Source organism: Dermacentor variabilis, chromosome 6, assembly GCF_050947875.1.
Source record: "Dermacentor variabilis isolate Ectoservices chromosome 6, ASM5094787v1, whole genome shotgun sequence".
NCBI lineage: Eukaryota > Metazoa > Arthropoda > Arachnida > Ixodida > Ixodidae > Dermacentor > Dermacentor variabilis.
In genome coordinates, this window is record NC_134573.1 from 150,627,869 (window position 1) to 150,647,676 (window position 19,808).

At 42.6% G+C, this 19,808-nt stretch overlaps 1 protein-coding gene across 1 annotated transcript; it reads left to right on the forward strand.

The window, feature by feature from the left end:
- The first annotated feature begins 5,186 nt into the window (after positions 1 to 5,186).
- Positions 5,187 to 17,877, forward strand: LOC142586321 (oxysterol-binding protein-related protein 9-like). Its single transcript, XM_075697567.1, has 8 exons — positions 5,187 to 5,254; positions 6,395 to 6,667; positions 7,730 to 7,941; positions 9,372 to 9,546; positions 10,250 to 10,346; positions 14,721 to 14,846; positions 16,673 to 16,764; positions 17,745 to 17,877. The coding sequence occupies exons 1-8, from the start codon at positions 5,187 to 5,189 to the stop codon at positions 17,875 to 17,877; spliced, it is 1,176 nt and encodes a 391-aa protein (XP_075553682.1).
- Positions 17,878 to 19,808: the final 1,931 nt, after the last annotated feature.

A 19,808-nucleotide genomic window follows, 5' to 3' on the forward strand; every position in this document is an offset into this window, starting at 1 on the left:
AAAAGCCATCTCTGCCTCTTCGATAGCCCGCTAAGCTGTCGACAGCCCTCTGCATGTCTCACTCTAGTATGGACGTTGATGCCCAGCTGAGAGCTCGGAGACGGAACCCTCCACTCCATCGTCGGTGTCTTCGGCCGATTATCGCTGGCAGGTCGACACGCTGGTGGGGCAGGGGCAGGCGCCAGAAAGTCGGCAGCCGTCGAAGCATCACTCAAGGACACCACCGGTACGTAGATCTGCGAAAGCGTTGTGGGAAGCTTAGCTGCAGAGAAGGAAAACGCACGGTCGTTCTCCTAACTTAAACTAGCAGTGGCATGACATTTCCGAATCTTCATATTTTTTTACAGCTAAGCTGTTAGCCTCTAGTTGGTCGGTATTTTTCGTGTCCGTCAGCAAAATAAATAAATAAATAAATAGATTGAACCAAATAAAAGTGCATATCGGCTTTAGAATCAGGCATACAACAGAGAGCTCAATATTCATTTCAATAAAGAAAAGCACAAAACAAGCGTCAAAACCACATGACGGATGATAAAGCGCCTGTGAACAATGCGAGGCACGTTCCTTCTCCCCGCGTGTGTTTTTAGGTAAAGATTACGGTTGCATAAGCTGCTCCGGTGGGAAAGGGGCAACATCAGCATACGAATCAGTGAGTGACGTCACCAAACTTCATATAGAAAAGCGAGACCTGCCTAACAGCTCATTCAGTTCATTGCAAGACCGCTATGGGCAGACCACACAAAGAGTCCCGAAGAGCAGCGTGAATACGATGAGCGTCTAAGAGTGCAAAATCGTAATGCTCAACAACGGTGTCGTGCTAAGACTAGGCAGAACAATAAAAAATTTCATGTCCCCATCGACGGCATTTGAGCGATTTTCCAACAGCTTCGCTGGCCACCCGCTTTCCCAGGGTCAAGATGGCGAGTCCTTATTTTTTCTTTTTTTCCCCCTTTCATCTTCATCGTTCTCCGTCGATTTCAAAACACTAGAAGAAAATTACGGGAAGTCTCAAAACATCCAGAATTTACTACGATAGCTTTTCTCGTTTAATTGCAAAAATAATGAGGGCCACACACTGCTCCTATGAGGCCAATTCCTGTTCTGGCGAGGAATGAAAGCGTAGTCGAGGATGGCAGAGCACTAAACGCTCTAGAAACGGGAAGTTTGCAGGCATTAAAAAAAATATGGGGTCGGCTGGCGTAAGACAGGGGCAATTGGATCCACATCGATGGGAGAGGCTTTCGTCCTGCAGCGGGCATAAAAGTACAGAGGTTGTGAACGATGACGTTGAACGATGGATGAAATACTTTGCTACAAGCCGGGTTCCCTTTCGTTTTTCCCGAGCTACATATGTGTTATGATGTCATGATGCTTGAGGGAAAGGGGGGCGAGGTCACGTGGGAGTAGATCACCGCGACACTTTTTTTGTCGGTAGCGCATAGAGTTTCTCACTATAATACCTAGAGGGAAATCTGGCGCCACCGCCTATGGGAGTCATGGGAATGACGGTATATGTGTCTGCGAGGCTCGTGTTGGCTGGTGTTGTAAGAGGCTTCGTCTAAAACGTGGATATGGCTACATAAATAACGCGTTCTCAAAGTAAAATCTTTATGAAATGTTTCCATTCACGCATATTACATCTTTACTCACCCACACTGCATGACCAAGCGAAGAAAAGCAAGAACAGACGACCAACTGTTTCAAAGCGAGCGCGAACCTTGTCGTCTGTCCTCCAACTTTAGCGGCCCGCTGATACTTCTTACGCAACATATAGTCGTACACGCAATAACAAGTTTTCATAGTTAAACAAAACATGTTTTCGCGTGATAATAAAGCTAGGTTTTGAATGTTTGGTAACGCTACCTACTCGTTGTAATAAGATAAATGAGGGCACACTACTAGATCATGCGCTAAGCAACATGACGTCACTGCCAGAGGCTGGTATCCTTGATGTCGACATAACAGACCATTATCCTATCTTTATTTTCCTCAACTCAGAGCCGCAGTCACCCACTATTTCATACTTCAGCTACGTACTGAACAAAGATGCCTTTTTGGAATCTGTGACTACAACTGACTGGTCTGCTGTCCTTGAAAATAATGATTCGCAAGAAGCCTTTTCTCAGTTCTCCGCAATTTTGTTATCATTAATCGATTCACATACCGTCAAGAAAAAATGCAAGAAAATCCTCTCCCTTCCTCAAAACCCTTGGTCAAATGCTAGCATACTAGCCAATAAGCGGAAACGTGACAACCTATATAAAAAAACTAAAAGGAAACCTTTTAATGTCGCCCTCTCTGCACGATACAAAAAATTTTGCAACGCACTCAACAGCAAAATAAAGAATGCGAGGAAGACCTACTATGAGCACAAACTTGGTCAGTCTGGCAGCAACTCGAGGCAAAAGTGGCAAGTTTTAAATTCATTTTTGCGCAGAAATGAACAACTCTCATTCATCGATACCATCACAAACGATCACATTACATATGATCAACCATTTCAGATAGCAAGAGCGTTCAGTGATGCCTTTTTTCCGGACAAACCAGTCATCAGTAGCCGTCCTTTGTCACTGAATCGTGTGCCGCATTCATTTTTTCTTTATCCTACAACTCCCCATGAGGTTCTTGATGTCATTCGCAAGCTGAAAGTAACCAGTGCCGGTCTTGATAATATTCATCCTAGTAACATAAAACTAATTGCTCATCTCATATGTGATGTTTTATGTTTTATTATCAATTTAATATTCAGGACCGGCATTTTTCCATCTGGCCTGAAACGAGCAAAGGTAATTCCAGTTTTTAAGAGAGGCGATCGTTCTTTACTAACAAATTACCGCCCAATATGTATACTTCCATTCTTTAGTAAAGTGATTGAAAAGTTGACTGTTACTCGATTGACCAATTACCTGTCTAAATTTAATATTCTTTCCAATTCTCAGTATGGTTTTCGTCCTGGCTATTCAACCGACCTTGCACTTATCTTCCTAACGGATCGCTTAAAAGAAGCTATTGATAAAGGGTTTTTTGCTGGTTCAGTTCTTATTGATTTTACGAAAGCTTTTGACACTATTAACCATCACATTTTGTTTTTAAAGTTGGAAGCTCTAGGCATAACTGGGCCAGCGCTAATGTTACTACGAACCTACCTGCAGGATAGACATAACATAGTTAAAATTTCTAATGTTTTTTCGGAAGCCAAGGTTACTAACCTAGGGGTACCGCAGGGTTCTATTCTGGGACCTTTATTATTTTTAATTTACATTAACGATCTGCCTGACTGTCTAATATCCTCACAATGTGTGTTGTACGCCGACGACACAACCATAATTAACTACGATAAAAATATTTCGTCCTTAGTTACTAAACTAAATAATGACTTGGCTAAGGTTACAAGCTGGTGTATAGATAATAATCTTGTTATTAATCCCTCGAAAACCAAGTTTATTGTATTTAATTCCCCCCAGAAACCATTTTGTTCAGTTCCATTGCTGATTCTTGGTTCCCATTTAATCCCTTCTAGCACTCATTGCTCATTCTTAGGGGTAGAACTAGATTCTAACCTCAAGTTTCATCATCATATCTCGAATATCAAAAAGAAAGTTGCTTACGGCATTCGGTTATTAATTAGAGCCCGCCAATTTTTTAACTGTTCTACACTTGTGTCACTATATTACGCTTTTATACACTCACACATTAACTACTCGTTAATATGTTGGGGAAATACATACAATACTCACCTCAGTTCACTTCAAACTTTGCAAAACCAAGCAATTAGAATAGTCACCTCTAGTCCCTATAATACTAGCGCTCTCCCATTGCTACACCGTAATAACATTCTGTCTGTCAAAAAAACTGTGATGTATAATCTGGGTATATTTATTTTTAAGTTATTGAATAATGAATGAAGTTCCTGCATGCATAATTCCTAAAACCTGCCTGGTCAACACTAATGTCACTAGATTTGCTTTGCACAATAATCTAATTTTACCTCAAGTGCGCACCAACTATGGCAAACAATCAGTTCATTTTGCTGCCTTTTCATTTTGGAATTCCATACCACTTTGTGTCAAAACTTCGCGTTCAACATCCGTATTTAAAAAACACCTCAAGAACTTTCTTCTAACAGAAAATATTTAACGTTAACTTCTTTTTTTCTTCTTTTTTTTCTCTTTTTCTTCACCCTTATTACTTCAAATATTCTGCTATTCTGATACCTTTCTTTTTTATTAATAGTCATGTGTATTTCAAAGTTGTTCTGTTGTTGTTTCTACTATTGCATTTATGGTCATGTATATTTGAAATTCTTTTTTTTTTTGTGTGTGTTTGGGTAAAATTACCTTTACTGTTCAATTCGTTTAGCTCATTTGGTTTTACTGCATTTGCTCCTTGCAATTGTATAATTTCCTTCGTTAGATTTCTTGTAACTAACTCGTAATCTTGTTTTGCATTCTCCAGTACTTACTTTCTTCCATGTTTGCTTATATATGATTTTAATGTAGTTCAATTCGTTGCTTTAGAAAGCGCATTTTTATAAATAACAGGAGGTCCCGATACAGTCATTGACTATGGGACCTCCTTCTGTATATTATTTGTTTTTACAACCTGTAATCTATAATGAATAAAATCAATTTCAAATTTCAATTAAAACAGCTTTTCACGCGCTGTTTTAGTAGAAAATGAATCATTGTGACAGACTGAACGGTACTTGCCAGGCGCGTGTTCAATTGTGTCCTGTCTCTCCGAGAACGATGTCAATCCGAAGTCACAATATACCGGCATTCCCATGCATACCACAGCGCAGCAGCGCCAGATTTCCCTCTAGGTAATGTAGTGAGAAACTCTATGCGGTAGCGCTCGCTCCGGCTCGTTCGATCATCTATGCCGCGGCGCTACTTGATACTTGCGTGGCTTGACGTAGATGACCAAGCCCATCCCAAAGCGGTCGCGATGTTCACATCGAGGTGAACACGAGTGACGTCGTACAGAATCGATCCACCGAACTTCCGAAACTGCTGGATCACTCGATCGTCGAAGGATTACATTCAAAAATAAATGTGAAGCAACGTATAGTTCGATCAATAGGATACGGATAATTCCTCTAGTTACCCTTCAACAGCTAGGGCACGTATAAACATCGTGTCTACGACATTCCGAGCACCATACTTATATTTTCTTTTACAGCGAAGATGTTAAGCGGAGTTCCGCAGCGGTTTTCTAGCGGCGGTGGAGGCCCACTTCTGTCGACGAGGTTGCGGTATGAAATGCCGATCAACGGGCACCAACCAAAGCAACCTGCGTCAGAGCCCCCGAATTTGCTTGAGACGTAATTATCCATTATGATAATATGAAATAAAAGTTGCCTTACGCATACCTCACTCAGATAGGCAACTTCTTTTCGCGGTTTATTTTAGCCAGCAATCCGTATTTTTTTCTTTCTCGTGCCGCATTTTGCTGGCTCCACATCACAGGTCAGCTGGAAGTTAGTAGGGCTGCAGCGGTGCAAGCCGACGCCGTGGCCGTGGTCTTTATCAAATGTCACTTTAGCTCGGGTCCAACTATATAAAATGCCGTTTATTCGAATACATGTAAAACACAGAAATACTTTTCCGGGATAACGTCTGGACTAATTTCAATGAAACTTGCTGCATTTCAGAGACAAAGTTACCCACGTATTCAGAAATGTGTCTTGAAGCTCAAGCTTGACTTGATATAAACGACGCCTGGTTCGAACGCGCTCAAGACGCTCATTGCGTTTCATTTGGTGCGTTCACGACAGGTGTCATTTAAATCGAGTCAAGCATGGGCTTCAAGTTAAGATGCATTTCTGAATACGGGTGTTAAACTACTCTTGGAAGAAGACTTTTTATTCATGGTCTGAATTTCCATTGCGAAAATTTCCGAATATTGGTAAGGTTGAAAAAGAAAAGAAAATACGACAGTTTTCCTTCGGCCTCATCTCGTGTATCACAGACGTCCAACTGCGAAGGCGCTCCTCGTCGCTCCAGCATTGTGAGACGCCTTCAGCGCCTGCACTAAACCCCCTATCGATTTTAATGTTTCGCATTCGGGCGAAACTGCCTTCTCTGTCTTTTAAAAGCCAAAACAATTTGCGCGCCAGTATGTAGTGCAAGTACATAGTACCGTACCGATGTTTCCTTCTTGGGCGAGTTGGGTGGGGCACATCGAAGCCATTGTAGCGCAAAGGAGCACTGACTAAGAAGAGGACCGTAGCGCCTTTGGTGCCCTGTCCTCTTCTTTGTCCGTATTCCTTTGTGCTACAATGGATTCAATGTATATAGTACCACTCGAATCAAAATGCACAGTTGCGATCTGCGCGTTTTTATTGGGCGACCGTGACAATACATTTCCACTGTGCACACGATGCGCAACGAAGAGTCTCGCTCTACACCACCTTCCAACTTAGCGGGTTCGACGCTCTGCCTTGCGTGCATGTGTCCTTATTTGTGCAGCTATCCTTGGTGCTTGGGACCAGCCGCATATGGGAAGAACCACCCGGTCCAACGGCACGCACCCTGGGCGACCTCTGTTCATCGCTTCCCTTCGGCGAGAGCCTGCTGCATCTCGACTACCCGATGCCGTTGCTCCAGGCTCGCTCGTGTCTTCAGGCGCTCGCCGACTTGTTCGCCTGCCCGGAGCTGTTCGCGGAGTACGTACTGTGCTCCCTTTAAGCGACGTCCGGTACGTAGTGAAGTAGGGACACATAGAGTATGCAGTGGAGTACGCGCTGAACTATCAACGTGAGCGTCCTTAGCCTGATTGCCCAAAGGTGTCTTGTTTACAACGAAACTCATTAATGTCCCAATCCACGCCAACGCTGTTTCTCTGTGTTCCTTTGTCTATGTTAATTATGTACCGTGTGACGTTCTTTGAATCGCCGCTCAGTACCAACGCGGATAACCCCTCTAGTGAAAGCAATGAAATAGTGTCACGAAGATAACACGGACAGCATGTCTGCAAAGCGTGCTCCTTGGCAGAACAAGTCTTAATGAGGCGAAGCAAGCTTTACGACAGTTTTTAAACTATTGTTGTTGTTTTTTTCTAAAGACATTTATACACCGAAAATTTGCTGCACATTAAAGAACATTAAGTGATCATCTTTATTCCGAAGCTGTCCCTTTCCGCGTCTCTCATATAACTTGTGCGACATTGGGACGTTAAGCATCGGCCATGAGCACGCTACATAATCGTCGTGTCCTGGAAGCATCTTGCATATCATATTGACCGCAAATAAAGACGGGGACAGAGGGAGAGAACACATAAACAGCACGGGCTCGTGTTCTCTCCCTCTGTCCCCGTCTTTATTTGCGGTCAATATCCAGTAAATACCAACTAGGCCAAAGTGTAGTTCTTCTGTAAGCATCTTGGTCTCGTCCTACGTCTTTCCTGCACTAGTTAAATAAGTCTCAAGTCTATACAGGCGTTTACACAAGGGGTGAAGCAGTTCTGGGACGGAGGTCAGAGTACTCCTTCCCTTAAAGCATGGGGTGCATTGCATATGTTCCTAATAGCTGCACCATTGCAGCTGTGAGGCAAATTCCCATCAATCATTAGAACGCGCTGACGTACCTGCGACCTGTGCTCGAGCATCGTCTGACCGCTCGCGAGGACCCCGGCGGCTCTGCAGGCAAAAGTTAGAAAGAGCGGATGGTGCAGGTTCCTTTGTTAGCTTCAGAGGATCAGCGCGTGATTCCCGCTCGCTCGCTCGCAGGATCGGCTCGTCAATGCGCGCATCGGAGCGAATGCTACGCGCGCTACGCTGGTACCTGGCCGGTATCCACTATGTCAAGCGAGGCGACGGCATCACCAAGCCGCTGGAGCCGGTGTTGGGAGAGACACACCTCTGCACGTGGTCCCTGCGCTGTGGCCAAAGCATGGGAGACCTGCAGTACGCCGCTGAACAGGTCTCCGTCAACCCGCCGCGTAAGGCAGCGCTCATGGGCGCGGCGTACAAGATCGGGTACAAAACTGACCGCTATGGCAAAACAAATTTGCCGCTTCGCCATAATGCGAAGCGGTAGTACGATAGCTGGCGCAGTTCTGGTGCGCAGTAAACCTTTCACTGCTTCGGGCGGTATCGGCCATATAATATGGGAGTGTGCTGGCTCCTCAGGGGCCAAGGAAAACATTGACAGTAGAGAAGCGTGGGAGGCCTTGCTCCAGAGCGAGGCTGAAGACGACCAACGTCGAGCAATCCGCCTGGCCGTTGAGGCCGTGAAGACTCACCGTCCTCAACGCGCGGGAACTGCTTCGTCCTCCCCCATTACCTGCATGTAGGTTAAGAGGCGGGCACCCCAGCTCGGTGGAATAATAAAGTTTTCAATCAATCAAACAATCGGTTGAGGAAAACATTCGCCGGTGCGCACGAGCATTCTTCTTTCGAAAAGGAAAAAAAAAACTTTGTTTGATTGACGCCTTTATTTGAAATGATGGTCTGTGACATAAGATGGCGGCACTTTAGTCATGCCTCCAATCCGAGTCGTATTTTTGTTTGCGTAGGTGGCGCTCGCCGACGGTAGACGAGAAGAGCAGGGACTCAACTGTCTGCCCCTCCTAATCCTCTTTCCTTTCCTGCCCTTCGCTTTTTGCAACTGGCTTCGTTTATATTCTTTTACAACGCCGCTGGTTTATGAAAGGATGCAGAATGCGGTGTCAGCCAATCGTTCTAACGAAGGCTCAAGAAGCCAGATAGAGTACTGTCCATGCACAGCATTGTTTTCTGCAGCATCGGCGGAGTGACGGAGAAGTTGTACTTCAATTGGCAATCAATTTGTGGGGACGCTGTGTGTGTGTGTGTGTGTGTGTGTGTGTGTGTGTGTGTGTGTGTGTGTGTGTGTGTGTGTGTGTGTGTGTGTGTGTGTGCGCGCGCGTGCGTGCGTGCGTGTGGGTGGGTGTGCGTGTGTGTGAACGCGAAAAGAGAGAACTGGAGGGGCCCGATTCTTATTAATCATATAAAAAAAGCCAACAATGAAACCACAGGGGAAATTACTTGTACTTGGTAATTCAATTAAAGCAATTACGTAAATTAATGGGAATGAAAGTGGATTAAAAAGCAACTGGCCACAGGATGGATACGAACCCACGCCTTCGCATTGCGACTGCGATGCTCTTACCAATTGAGCTACCGCGCCGCCGTTTTCCCATCCACTTTCTGGGGCATTTATGTTTTACTACTAGAAGTAATCCTGGGAGTGTTAGCCAGCGCCACCATTCGAAAACCTAGGCAGCGGATGTGGAACATCCTTTCTGCCTAATTTTCTAATTTTCAGCGCAATCGTAGAAGTACTTGTGGCACTAAAAGATTTCTTTAATAAGGCCTTCCGTAATTCTCGTTCATTCTTTTTGTCTCGCAGAGACGTGTCTGTACGCCGAGTGCTCCTCCAATGGCATACGAGCTTTGGCGCAGCTTCAGCCCGAGGCATTTAGCGTCGGTTCGTACGTGCAGATCCGGCTGCACGGCAAGGTCAGCGTCTACGTGAGCCAGTATTCCGAAGAGTACCTGTTCGAGCTGCCAGCTGCATCCGTGCGGTGCGTCGAAATTAACCAAGCGTGTCTTGCGTGTAGTTTCAATGTCAATGGATTGTCAATGGACTGTTTTAATGTCAATGAAAAATCAATAGAGTTTCAATGGAGTGTTTCAATGTCAATGGAGTTTCAATGTCGGAACAACAACATCCCCCTTAATATTTGTATTAATTCCTGTGAGAGCAAGAAACACCTTCCCGGCTGGGAAAGGCACCCCCGAAACTTAGTCCTGGCTGCACGACTTTTTTTACTTCTTTGTGAGCAGCACTATTGCACCACGTGAACTTTGTACACGAAGACATTTTAGAACAGTGTGCAGCCTGACTATAGCATCACACTATGTATAGTGCTTCAGCCGCAGGTCAGCAGTCACGTGAACGCGTTGCTTCTTCACACAGCTGTATGTTTCTCGATGAAACGAAAACACACTTGCACAGACGCGCAACTTTCGTAGCACACACGTGTGGGAGGTGTGTGGGGGGGAGGGGGTATGTGTGCTGTAGCATCTAGTGCCACCCAATGCTTCGCGAAGACTAGCGATGATTGGGTGCTTCTTGGACGAAAATACCTTTAAGGGGTGTTACGATTCACAATTTTCACCATAAAGAGTGTAAATTCATTTAGTGCATGCGTGTCAGTCTGCTTCCCTCTGGGCTTATCATATTAACCGTTAGCACTTATAACAGCACATCCGCTCTTATTGCAGAGACATTTCAGGCAAGCCCTGGTTCGAGTTTTGCGGCGTCGTGAATGTCAGCTGTTGCCAGACAGGCTATCACGCAAAGATGAAGTTCATGGCTAAGGTACGATCCGTCATATTCGCTGCTGCTACGCGTCGCTGTATTCTCGTGCAGACGACAGGTGCAGACTTTGTGCGCAACACGCACCAACCTGGCTGATCCTTTTAGCGCCACATTTCCTTGAGTGTTGTAAAATGAAATTTTGTTCTGGTAACGAAGCATATTTGCGTTGGCATTGTTCCTATATAGGCATACAGTTTTTTTTTTAGCTGCACCAAATTTTTTAAGAACTGCTTATGGGAGATTTATTTATTTATTTATTTATTTGTTTGTTTATTTACATATACTGCAGCCCAATATAGGGATATAGCAGAAGTGGGAACATTATACATTGCTGTACATTACAGATTAAAGACACAAATATACACAAAAAGATGAATGATAAAAAAGATGCACTTCACATGTTAGCGAAGTGCTTGCCAGTAGTAGCTGTAAAATCTTTTAGTGATAGTGAAATAATGTTACCGGGTAGGAAATTCCAAAGCTCTATTTCAGGTGGAAAAAAACTGTACTTGAATGTGTTAGTACGAGCATAAATAGGTGTTATGTTCAAGGCGTGGGAGCTACGGATACAATTTGCGTTAGTAAATGTGATATAGTTACAATCAGAAAGACAGGAGGAGGAGTTACTAAGTGCATATAAAAGCTCTAAGGCTTCAATGTGATAACGTGAAAGTAATTGCTCAATGTTCAGAGATTGTCGAGCCTGTGTTGGTGAGAAACGACGGCTGCAATTTTGGCAAATGAAACGGATAGATTTTCGTTGAACGTTATTGAGCAAGCTTATTTCACACTGTTTGTATGAGTACCAGACGACAGATGTATATTCTAGAACATGGCGAACGAACGTTTTATATAATGGCCGTTTAGTATCGCGGGGGGTCTGAGCTAAAGTGCGGCTCAAATAGCCTAAATATGTGGCGTAAAGTAATTAATAAAAACGTTTATTAGCATGATTATGTTAATTATTTAATTCAACATTTTTATTTATCGCATAAGTAATGGCCGCCTCATCGAGTAATTTAGATCAAGGGTTATAACTGTGTTATCTGCCATAGGCAATGTTTAAAAATTTTGGTGCAGCTAAAAAAAAAAAACGCCCTGTATATATATATATATATATATATATGGGACAGCCTTGTATATAAACTCGGAGAGTCATCTGATGATGGGTGACACGGCGTTTCTGTCATCATTGTGACGGCATGTAATGTAGCTACGACCGTCTAACCACATTTCCTAAGAGGGAATCTATGTTAGGGGAAGACTTACGCATCACCAACTCTATGTGAGTGCTAGCAATCTTATTGTTGGGCAAAGTCGCCAGGTTGCGGCCACAATTGACTCCATTCTGAGCGAAAAGTCGCTAAGTGATGATGATAATTACTTGCTCACAGTTTTCTTTTTCTTAGATCTTTGTCTCGTTACCTTTTGTTAACATACCTCCTGCTGTGGCAAATCAACGATCAGAATGTGAAAAAAAGAGAACAACCCCCAATTTGTGGAACGGTGTCACATATCAAGGTTATGTTTTGCCAAGAGAAGCGGCTTTAATACATTCAAACAGCTAACAAATTAGCTCTTCGCTGTCATTAGGAACAACAAACCGACGCACATATATCCCCCCTTGGAATGAATTATGGGCGAGGCATTGACCTCTGTCAAATTCCCTTAATCAATTTCACCGGAGGCAATTTGCTCGATTAGTCGCTTAAACAGGAGCACTAAAATGTCGCTAATACCCCAAAAAGGCAGGTGTCATTAAGACGATCAAAAACTCGCTAAATTTAGCCGCATTCTACATAAATTACGAACACTGCTTCAGGCGTCATTAAGAGGAAGTTGTAGTTCGAGGGTTCCTATCTAAACACATGGGAAAGGAGGAATCGCTTTTCTTGGCAACCGCTCCATCGAATTCGATGGGGTGTGTTGCCTATGAAAGAAAAAAGTTAAAATCTGGTGTCTTTCGGAAGCGGAATTCTTATTTACGCCGTAAATACTTTAATAAATATTGTCGAAAATCACAAAACTTCGAAAAACGAAGCTATCAAATTTACAGTTCTGCAAACTCAAATGCCCGAGCAGGGTGGCAACAAGAATTTTTGTTCTGCTGTTCTCTAACCTCTGTTGTGCTACTGGAATTGCAAAGTTTCCCTTTTTTTATAAGTGTATATACTTGTCCTTTGAACAGTATGCATATATGTTCTTGGTCTTTATATGTATAAGGTGACAATAAAAGTTTAATTGTATTTAGTACTTGGTGCAGGTCCATTTTTTGTTTATTTAAAGCAGAGTCACTGTAGCAGAATGCATTCAAGCGCTTAACCAATGTAATATATATAACGGCCGGGTCCTTGAATGTTTCCCGGCCACAATAGTCGCTTCAAGGTATGTGTATATCTGGAACATCCGTTGGACGTTCCCCGGGGATATATATATATATATATATATATATATATATATATATATATATATATATATATATATATATATATATATATATATATATATATTCTGAACGTCCCCTGAATATCCATGTTGAATGTCTGCATCGGACGTACGTCGGACGTTTACGGATATTCCACGTACAGCCTGAATATCCAGAAAGGACGTCCGTCGGACGTTGCCCGGATATCCGTGGTTACTTGGGCAATTATGTAAACCACACCTAATATTTCATCTAAAGCGGAGAAACATGATGTACTATGTACCGGTATGAAGAATATCATTATTATGCGAGTAGGACTTTTGCAAAACATTCGTAAACATTGTAGCAAATTTACATCAGCTGCAAATTCATATATTTAATTTTGGCCGCTCTTTCGATGCTCTAACAGACGCAGTTTACAGAACAGCGACATCTGTTTTTGGAGCCGAGTCATGCATTAACAGACATGGTGCTTTTATTTTTCGTTAAACGTGCCAATATCTGTGCAATTTTTCAAAAAAAGGAAAAAAAATGAGTTCATGCTTCAAACAGAAAATTCACTTCCAAGAGTCACTAGAGTTTAGCTTGCTCTCTCAATTGCAACAGATTTCATTGAAACGTTCCTGCGTTTTACGTGCACTACGTGCGTTTTGAGTGTAATAGGCGGCAACGGAGCTGGCGCCGAGCTAAAGCTTCCTCTTAAAGCATATCCAGGGCACAGCGCCAACATCAGCCTTCCTTGCAAACACAAACGGCGGCATACTTTTCAAAGTATGGAGACACTAGACAGACGTATCAGTAAGCTCCCCAAGAACTTCCGTGAGCATGATGCTTCCTGCAGCGAGACCACTGTGTTAACCAGCAACCTCATGATCAGATGGTCGTACTTCCCGCTTCGCTAGCGAGTTTGCAAACCTTATTAGAGCGAGAATGGGCATTCATGATTCAAACATGCATGCGTTTTGTAATGCAGTTGTGCGGCACCCTTGTAAAGTATAAGTTTTACGTCACGATTTCTATACACGTCCGCAGTTAGACTTGTCAAACTGAGTTTTCTTTCTTACTTTATTTGCTAGATACTACCCCAGACATTTAGCTCCCAACTGTACAATGCAAACGAAAAAATAAATTCCAGCAGAACCCATCGACAACGATTGTCTAAGCTATACACAAGTTTGCCGTAGTTATCCCCACGTTTGCTAAATTTGATCTCGGTAGCATTTGTAGTCATAACTATATGCCAGGACAGTGGGCTAAATAGTGCGCCGCTCATAAAACATACTCATAACGCTCCGGAGCATTTGCATACGTAATTTATTGCAAAGAAAATAACTAGCCCACACGCTTTGAACTTTGCCTACGCATCACCCATAATGTCCCTTATTTTCGCTAAATAAGAGCAAGCTCCATCATCTAGTTCACCGACGACACCACAGACACCAACTAAGAACCTCGTATGACACATGAAAATAGGGGAGAAAAACCAGGGTTTTTCCGACGCTTATTTAGGCCAGGAGCATGAACGTTTTACCACACATTACGCACGATTCCCCTTATTTCTACCGAAATTGATGTTTGTATCTTCTGCATTTGTTTTAGGAATGTGGGAAAACATTGCGAATAACGGCAGCACGGCACTCTGGAACGCTTGAATAAGTAACCTTCTACAAAGGCCGTAAATAACACACACAGATGAAATATTCATCGTTCGTCATTCACAATGTGCTTCCTACTTTGAGGAAATATAAACACCATGCCTTGCATACTTCGTGAAGTTGTAACTGCCGTAGTGTATGGACTCAAGGTAACATCCCTTGGTACGGACGTTGCGAGAGCAAGCGGAATTTCACAAGTGTCGTGCGGTCACGCGAAAGCACGTCGTGCGCAAGCATATGAACCCATCCGCGCGTTTTCTTGGTTTTCCGCTACCACGAAGCGCTGCGTTGCAGGGTCCGATGCCAAGCAGTCAGAGACACAGCATTCAAGTGGACGTCTACAACCCCGTCATGAATCGACCCTTCGTGAGGCTGCACGGTCGATGGACGGACGGCGTTACGGCCTCCTGGGCGTCTGGAGTACGTGGGCACAGTTGCATGCAGCTCGAGGGTGCTGCAGCGATTTTCTTAAAGCAAATCGAGTGTCCACCACATAAGCTGTTAACCTCTAGTTGGTCCGGATTCTTGTGGGCTCATGCTCACCTAAAAACAGTACCTAGGCCTAGCGACAACGGCCACTCAGACAGACCTCAAACGGCATCTGGAAAAGAGCCTTGTCTTCCAGTTTCTGTGCAACAGAATTCTTTTCTCGTATATTCGAGTTACAATCCGAAGCTATCACGTCTGCAGCTTGTGTGCAAGTGGTGATTTACGAAATTTCTGACGCAATTTACTTTGTAAAATTCAAGTAGTTCAATAAGACACACTTGGCGGGGAGCATACAAGAATAAAAATGTATGCTGAACTTGCGGACACGTTCGTGCGCGCATCACGTACGTAGCTTGTAGTGCTGCTTGTCCAACGTCCACAACAGCTTCGCTGTACATCCTCTGTCACAGAATTGAATGGACGCGTTTTTTTTTTCTTTTTTTCAGTGCCCCTTTGCTATTGGCGGACCTGCGCCTTCTGCCATCAAATGTTTGGCTTCCCCATAGCACATATACACATGGTAGATAAGCTTGCAGCGTTTTCGAGAGCTCTCATCCAATGTGCACAAGAACAAAGAAATTCGTTTTTCTCCATATGCACTGCACATAATTTGATGACATTTGATGTATTTAAAGGAAACTTCTAAAACCTAGCGACAGTAGGTAGCACATTTTCTTTTAGGCTGTCAACTTCTTCACAACATTCATTGAAAAATTTTAAAAAGTATTTAGTTTTCTACTCTGTGAAAGAGTAATAAATAAATTCTGTAAACTGCACCAATTAAGGCATCTAACTCGGACAAAAATGATCTATTACACACCGCTCTCAAATATAATACTGATTTGTAAGCAGGACTTTAGCATATAGTACTCGGATTATGTGAAGAGGGGGAAATCTCGCGTTATATTTGAAGCATGGTTCCGAATATGACACGAGGTGCTTCCACAGGCGAGTGAGATCGTCGCCTGCTGCGTTAAGGGGCGGGGGTTGCTGTAGTAAGTGTTGTGTATGCTTGTGTACTTCCCAATACGATATAATTTCCCATTTCTGTAGTCTCTCTCTTGCTGTTTTCGTTGTCAAATACGAAGCCAGCTAACTCTCGCATGCTTGCGTTTCCATGGAGGACAAACAGTGGTGCACCTCAGTGTGATGTTTCTTTCCCCCCATTTCTTGCCATTTTAAGTGTCTGACACGATACTGAGCCTTGTTTCATTACATTTGCGTTATTGTTGCTATTTTAAGCATACAATTTTTTTTTATTACTCGCTGCTACTAGGCAATGTAGAGGGCAACGCGTAGAGGGAGCATAGTCAGGCAGAGTTAACCTGCATTTAGTTTATTCATCCCAGACAATGTATGTCTAACTAAATAAAAAGCATTGGTCACGAAATTGTTTTTAGGCCCCAAGCGTGTCGAGACAGGATTCTGTCTTCCGATCACCCAAAGAGTGACTGCTAAGAAGCAAAGAATATGCTTACTCCTTCTGGCATAACGCTAGTCTAGACGTGTCATCTGGTGTATACGAGAGAGAGAGAGATAGGGTATGATGTCAAGACAAAACAACCGGCTGCTGCAGTGAGGCTACCCCAATGACTTAAAATAAACCTCAAGGATATACCTAACAAATGCTTTGCCTTAAAAGAGAAAACTGCAATGTTACACAGCCAATTCACCTAATGAAGTATCGTTTGTTTGAAAGTTTGCTCCTTACAAGCACAAATCAAAGGTCAAGCTTCTCTCATTTTTTGTTGTTGCAGGAGACGAAGGAAATCCTGAACGCACAGTTACTCAAGCAGGCCCGCCGGGAACCTACCTTCATCACAGAAGACAATCCCAAATGCTCTACCATGTGGGTGGCAACTACAATTACAACCACGAGTTGACACATTTGTGCTTTGTAAACAAAGTGTAAAACTTTGCTACAGTGTCGATCATGGAAATGTGCTGCTGCTATCATTTAATAAGTTAGGCATTTAAATACCACCTTTAAGGATCGGCTGATATATTATTAAACTGGTACAGTGTTAGTATCAAAATGAAAGAAAGAAGCACTCACTTTAAGTTGCTAGCTATGAAAATATGGCCTAGCTAAGCAGGTGCAATCACTTTCTGAGCAAGTCAGCAGGTGCAAGATTCAGTTACATTGGAAAGCCAGTGGTGTTAGAAAGGAATTCAGATGCTGATGCAATTTTTCAAACGAAAATATAGATTTCTATCGGTGTAGTTCCATATTAGGGATCTCGTATTCTGGAGCGACTTGGGCGCACGATCCCTCGCACTTCATGGTACATGTGTGTCTTTGTATAATCTTGGTAAAAAAAAAGAAGCTTATGCTTTAACTTCATGCATATGTTCTACCTACAATATTTTGTTCCTTCAGGCTATGTGATGAAATCGCAACATGGTAGATGCTAGAGAATTTCATGTTGGAGAACAAGAGGGACAGTGAAGACTTCATTTCAATAAATTATTTATCCCACAACCAAGTTGCATTCAGGACTTTTAGCTGAAGTGAAGACCTTTGCATTAAAAATGGTAAACATAAGTTAATATTCTGCAAGATCCACTAATAATTTTTGTTCTGTTGTATGCAGTGGTGTAGAAATTGTAAAGAGAGAGGCTAAAATATTGGTTACATTCAAGAATGTCGATAAGTAATTTGGCCAACCGTAAGTTGAACATGCCAGCAGAGCAAAAAACAAGGTAGACAATAAAAACAAAAGCAAACTGTTTGAAAGATAGCAATGCCATGAATACTATGGACAGACTTTGCTTGGCTAAGCCCTACCGATTGCTTGTTTCACCACGTGTAACCTGTTTCCAATGCAGAGTATGGCGAACTGTTACGGAGGCGCTGCGCCGCAGGAAGCTTCAGGAAGCTTACGATCAGAGGCTCAATGTGCTGAAGTTAACTGAGCCAAACTACCAGCCCATGGTAACAGCTCCAATAAACATACTTTGAGAACACTTCAAATGCAAAGGTGTTGTTTGATTAGGCTCCTGAATACTGTCACAGAGTTTTCGTTGTTTTCTTTTTTTTTTGCACGATTTGCCAGATTGAGGAAGCTCATTGAGAAGTTGAAGGAGCACGTAACATTTAATCAATAGGGTGTAGTGGAACAAACTGCTTGTATCAAAAGCAACAAATTTGTACAGAAATTTGATTTTACTGTCAAACCTACAAACACACGCACACACGCAAAATATGTTGCATGCAATCAGAGCACAGCCATACCTTACCATAAAGAACATGGCTATAATAACTGAATGTAACAGAGCCCACAAAAAATAAGTTGCGAGTAACCAGAGTACAGCCAAACTTCAATCTATTGAACATGGATATAATGAATAGTCAAACATAGCAAAATAAATCTCAATTTTCCTCCATTACATTAGTATCTAACAAATGTTTGCCTGGAATATCGTACATAATCAGGGTATCTTCACGTGAGATGACAGCGCACCGTAGCGGGACTCGACTGTATTTGTCATTGTGAGTAGGGTCCTGGGAGTATGTGTTCTTATTTCATTAATACCAACATACTGACTTAGGATACAGGACCAATATCTGCTGATTTCAACGTCTCTAAAAAGATGTTTCTTTACTGCAGCTGTTCAAGAAAGAAGGGGACACCTTCAGCTACAAAAATGACTTGAAAAGAAAGTCCGAGAAGAAACTTCAGTAGTACCTGGAATGTTTTTCTACACCGACAGCGCTGCAAGACTGCTCTGTGCCTAACCACCATCAGAGAATTGTTGCATCAGTTTCTTATAAGCTGCAAAGACCTTCAAAAAATTTTATATTCATTATGCACATACAAAGAAGCTACATTATAGTCTCATCTTTACCCACTGCCTTAAAAACATAATAATTTCTGCTATTCAGTTTTTCTTTTAATGCATAGACTTGTGCAGGTCTCATGTTACAGTTGGACTTTTTCCTAAAGATTTTGCACAAAATTTCCGTAGTGGTGATTGCGCAAATAAAAAAAAAATGTTTCCATCGTTTTTTTTTCTTCAGAATATTGAATTATTAAAGTTAAAATATTTGTCCATAAAAGATGAAAATATCACATATACACTCATATCAGCTGATGTGCATAACACATTAGCAAAAAACACACTGACACATCTTTATGCTGATAGCTACACATGGCTAATCATGGCCTGTTGGTTTCTTCAGAGGAAGATTACCCTTTGCATCTAAAGGACACAGCCAATAGAAGTGCAAAATCAAAATCTACAGTTCATTAATTTATTTTTTTAAATCCTAAGCTGGAGGTATAGATAATTATGTTGTTATCAACATAAAAAGTATTAGACGTGAGCTTCCATACACAGAAAAGAAAGTCTAACTACACAAGTTAAACAACACAAAAGCCAAATATACACAGCTAGAGTAATAAATCACTCTTATAGAATTTCTCAGCATTTGTTTGGCATTAGGAGACGACTAATTCCCCAAGTGAAAATCACAACTGTAGGCAGCTCGCAACTGGAAGCAGCAAGTCACCCAAAGCTGGCAGATTGTTCAAGAAATTAGACAGTTTTTGTATAGTGTATGCTATACCATTGCGTATGCTATAAAATCGCAGGTCGTCACTGTGCAGAACGCTAAAGGACACATAGAGTATAGCATATGCACGCTATTTCTCAGATTTAGCATTAGCGTCTTTGCGTGGTTTGCGGAGGTGCGTGAAACATGGCGGCGGTCCCGACTGCCCACTTCAAATTGAATTTGGCGTTGCTTTAGTAAAATGCACTTTGTTCGTAGCAAATGAATGTGTAAACGGCTTTTGCTTAGTCTCAGGCCGCTTCGACGACACAGTATTATGGATAACCTCGTGGTGTTTTCGAGATCGCTTCTCCTTTCGAACAAGTCGAAGCCTAACG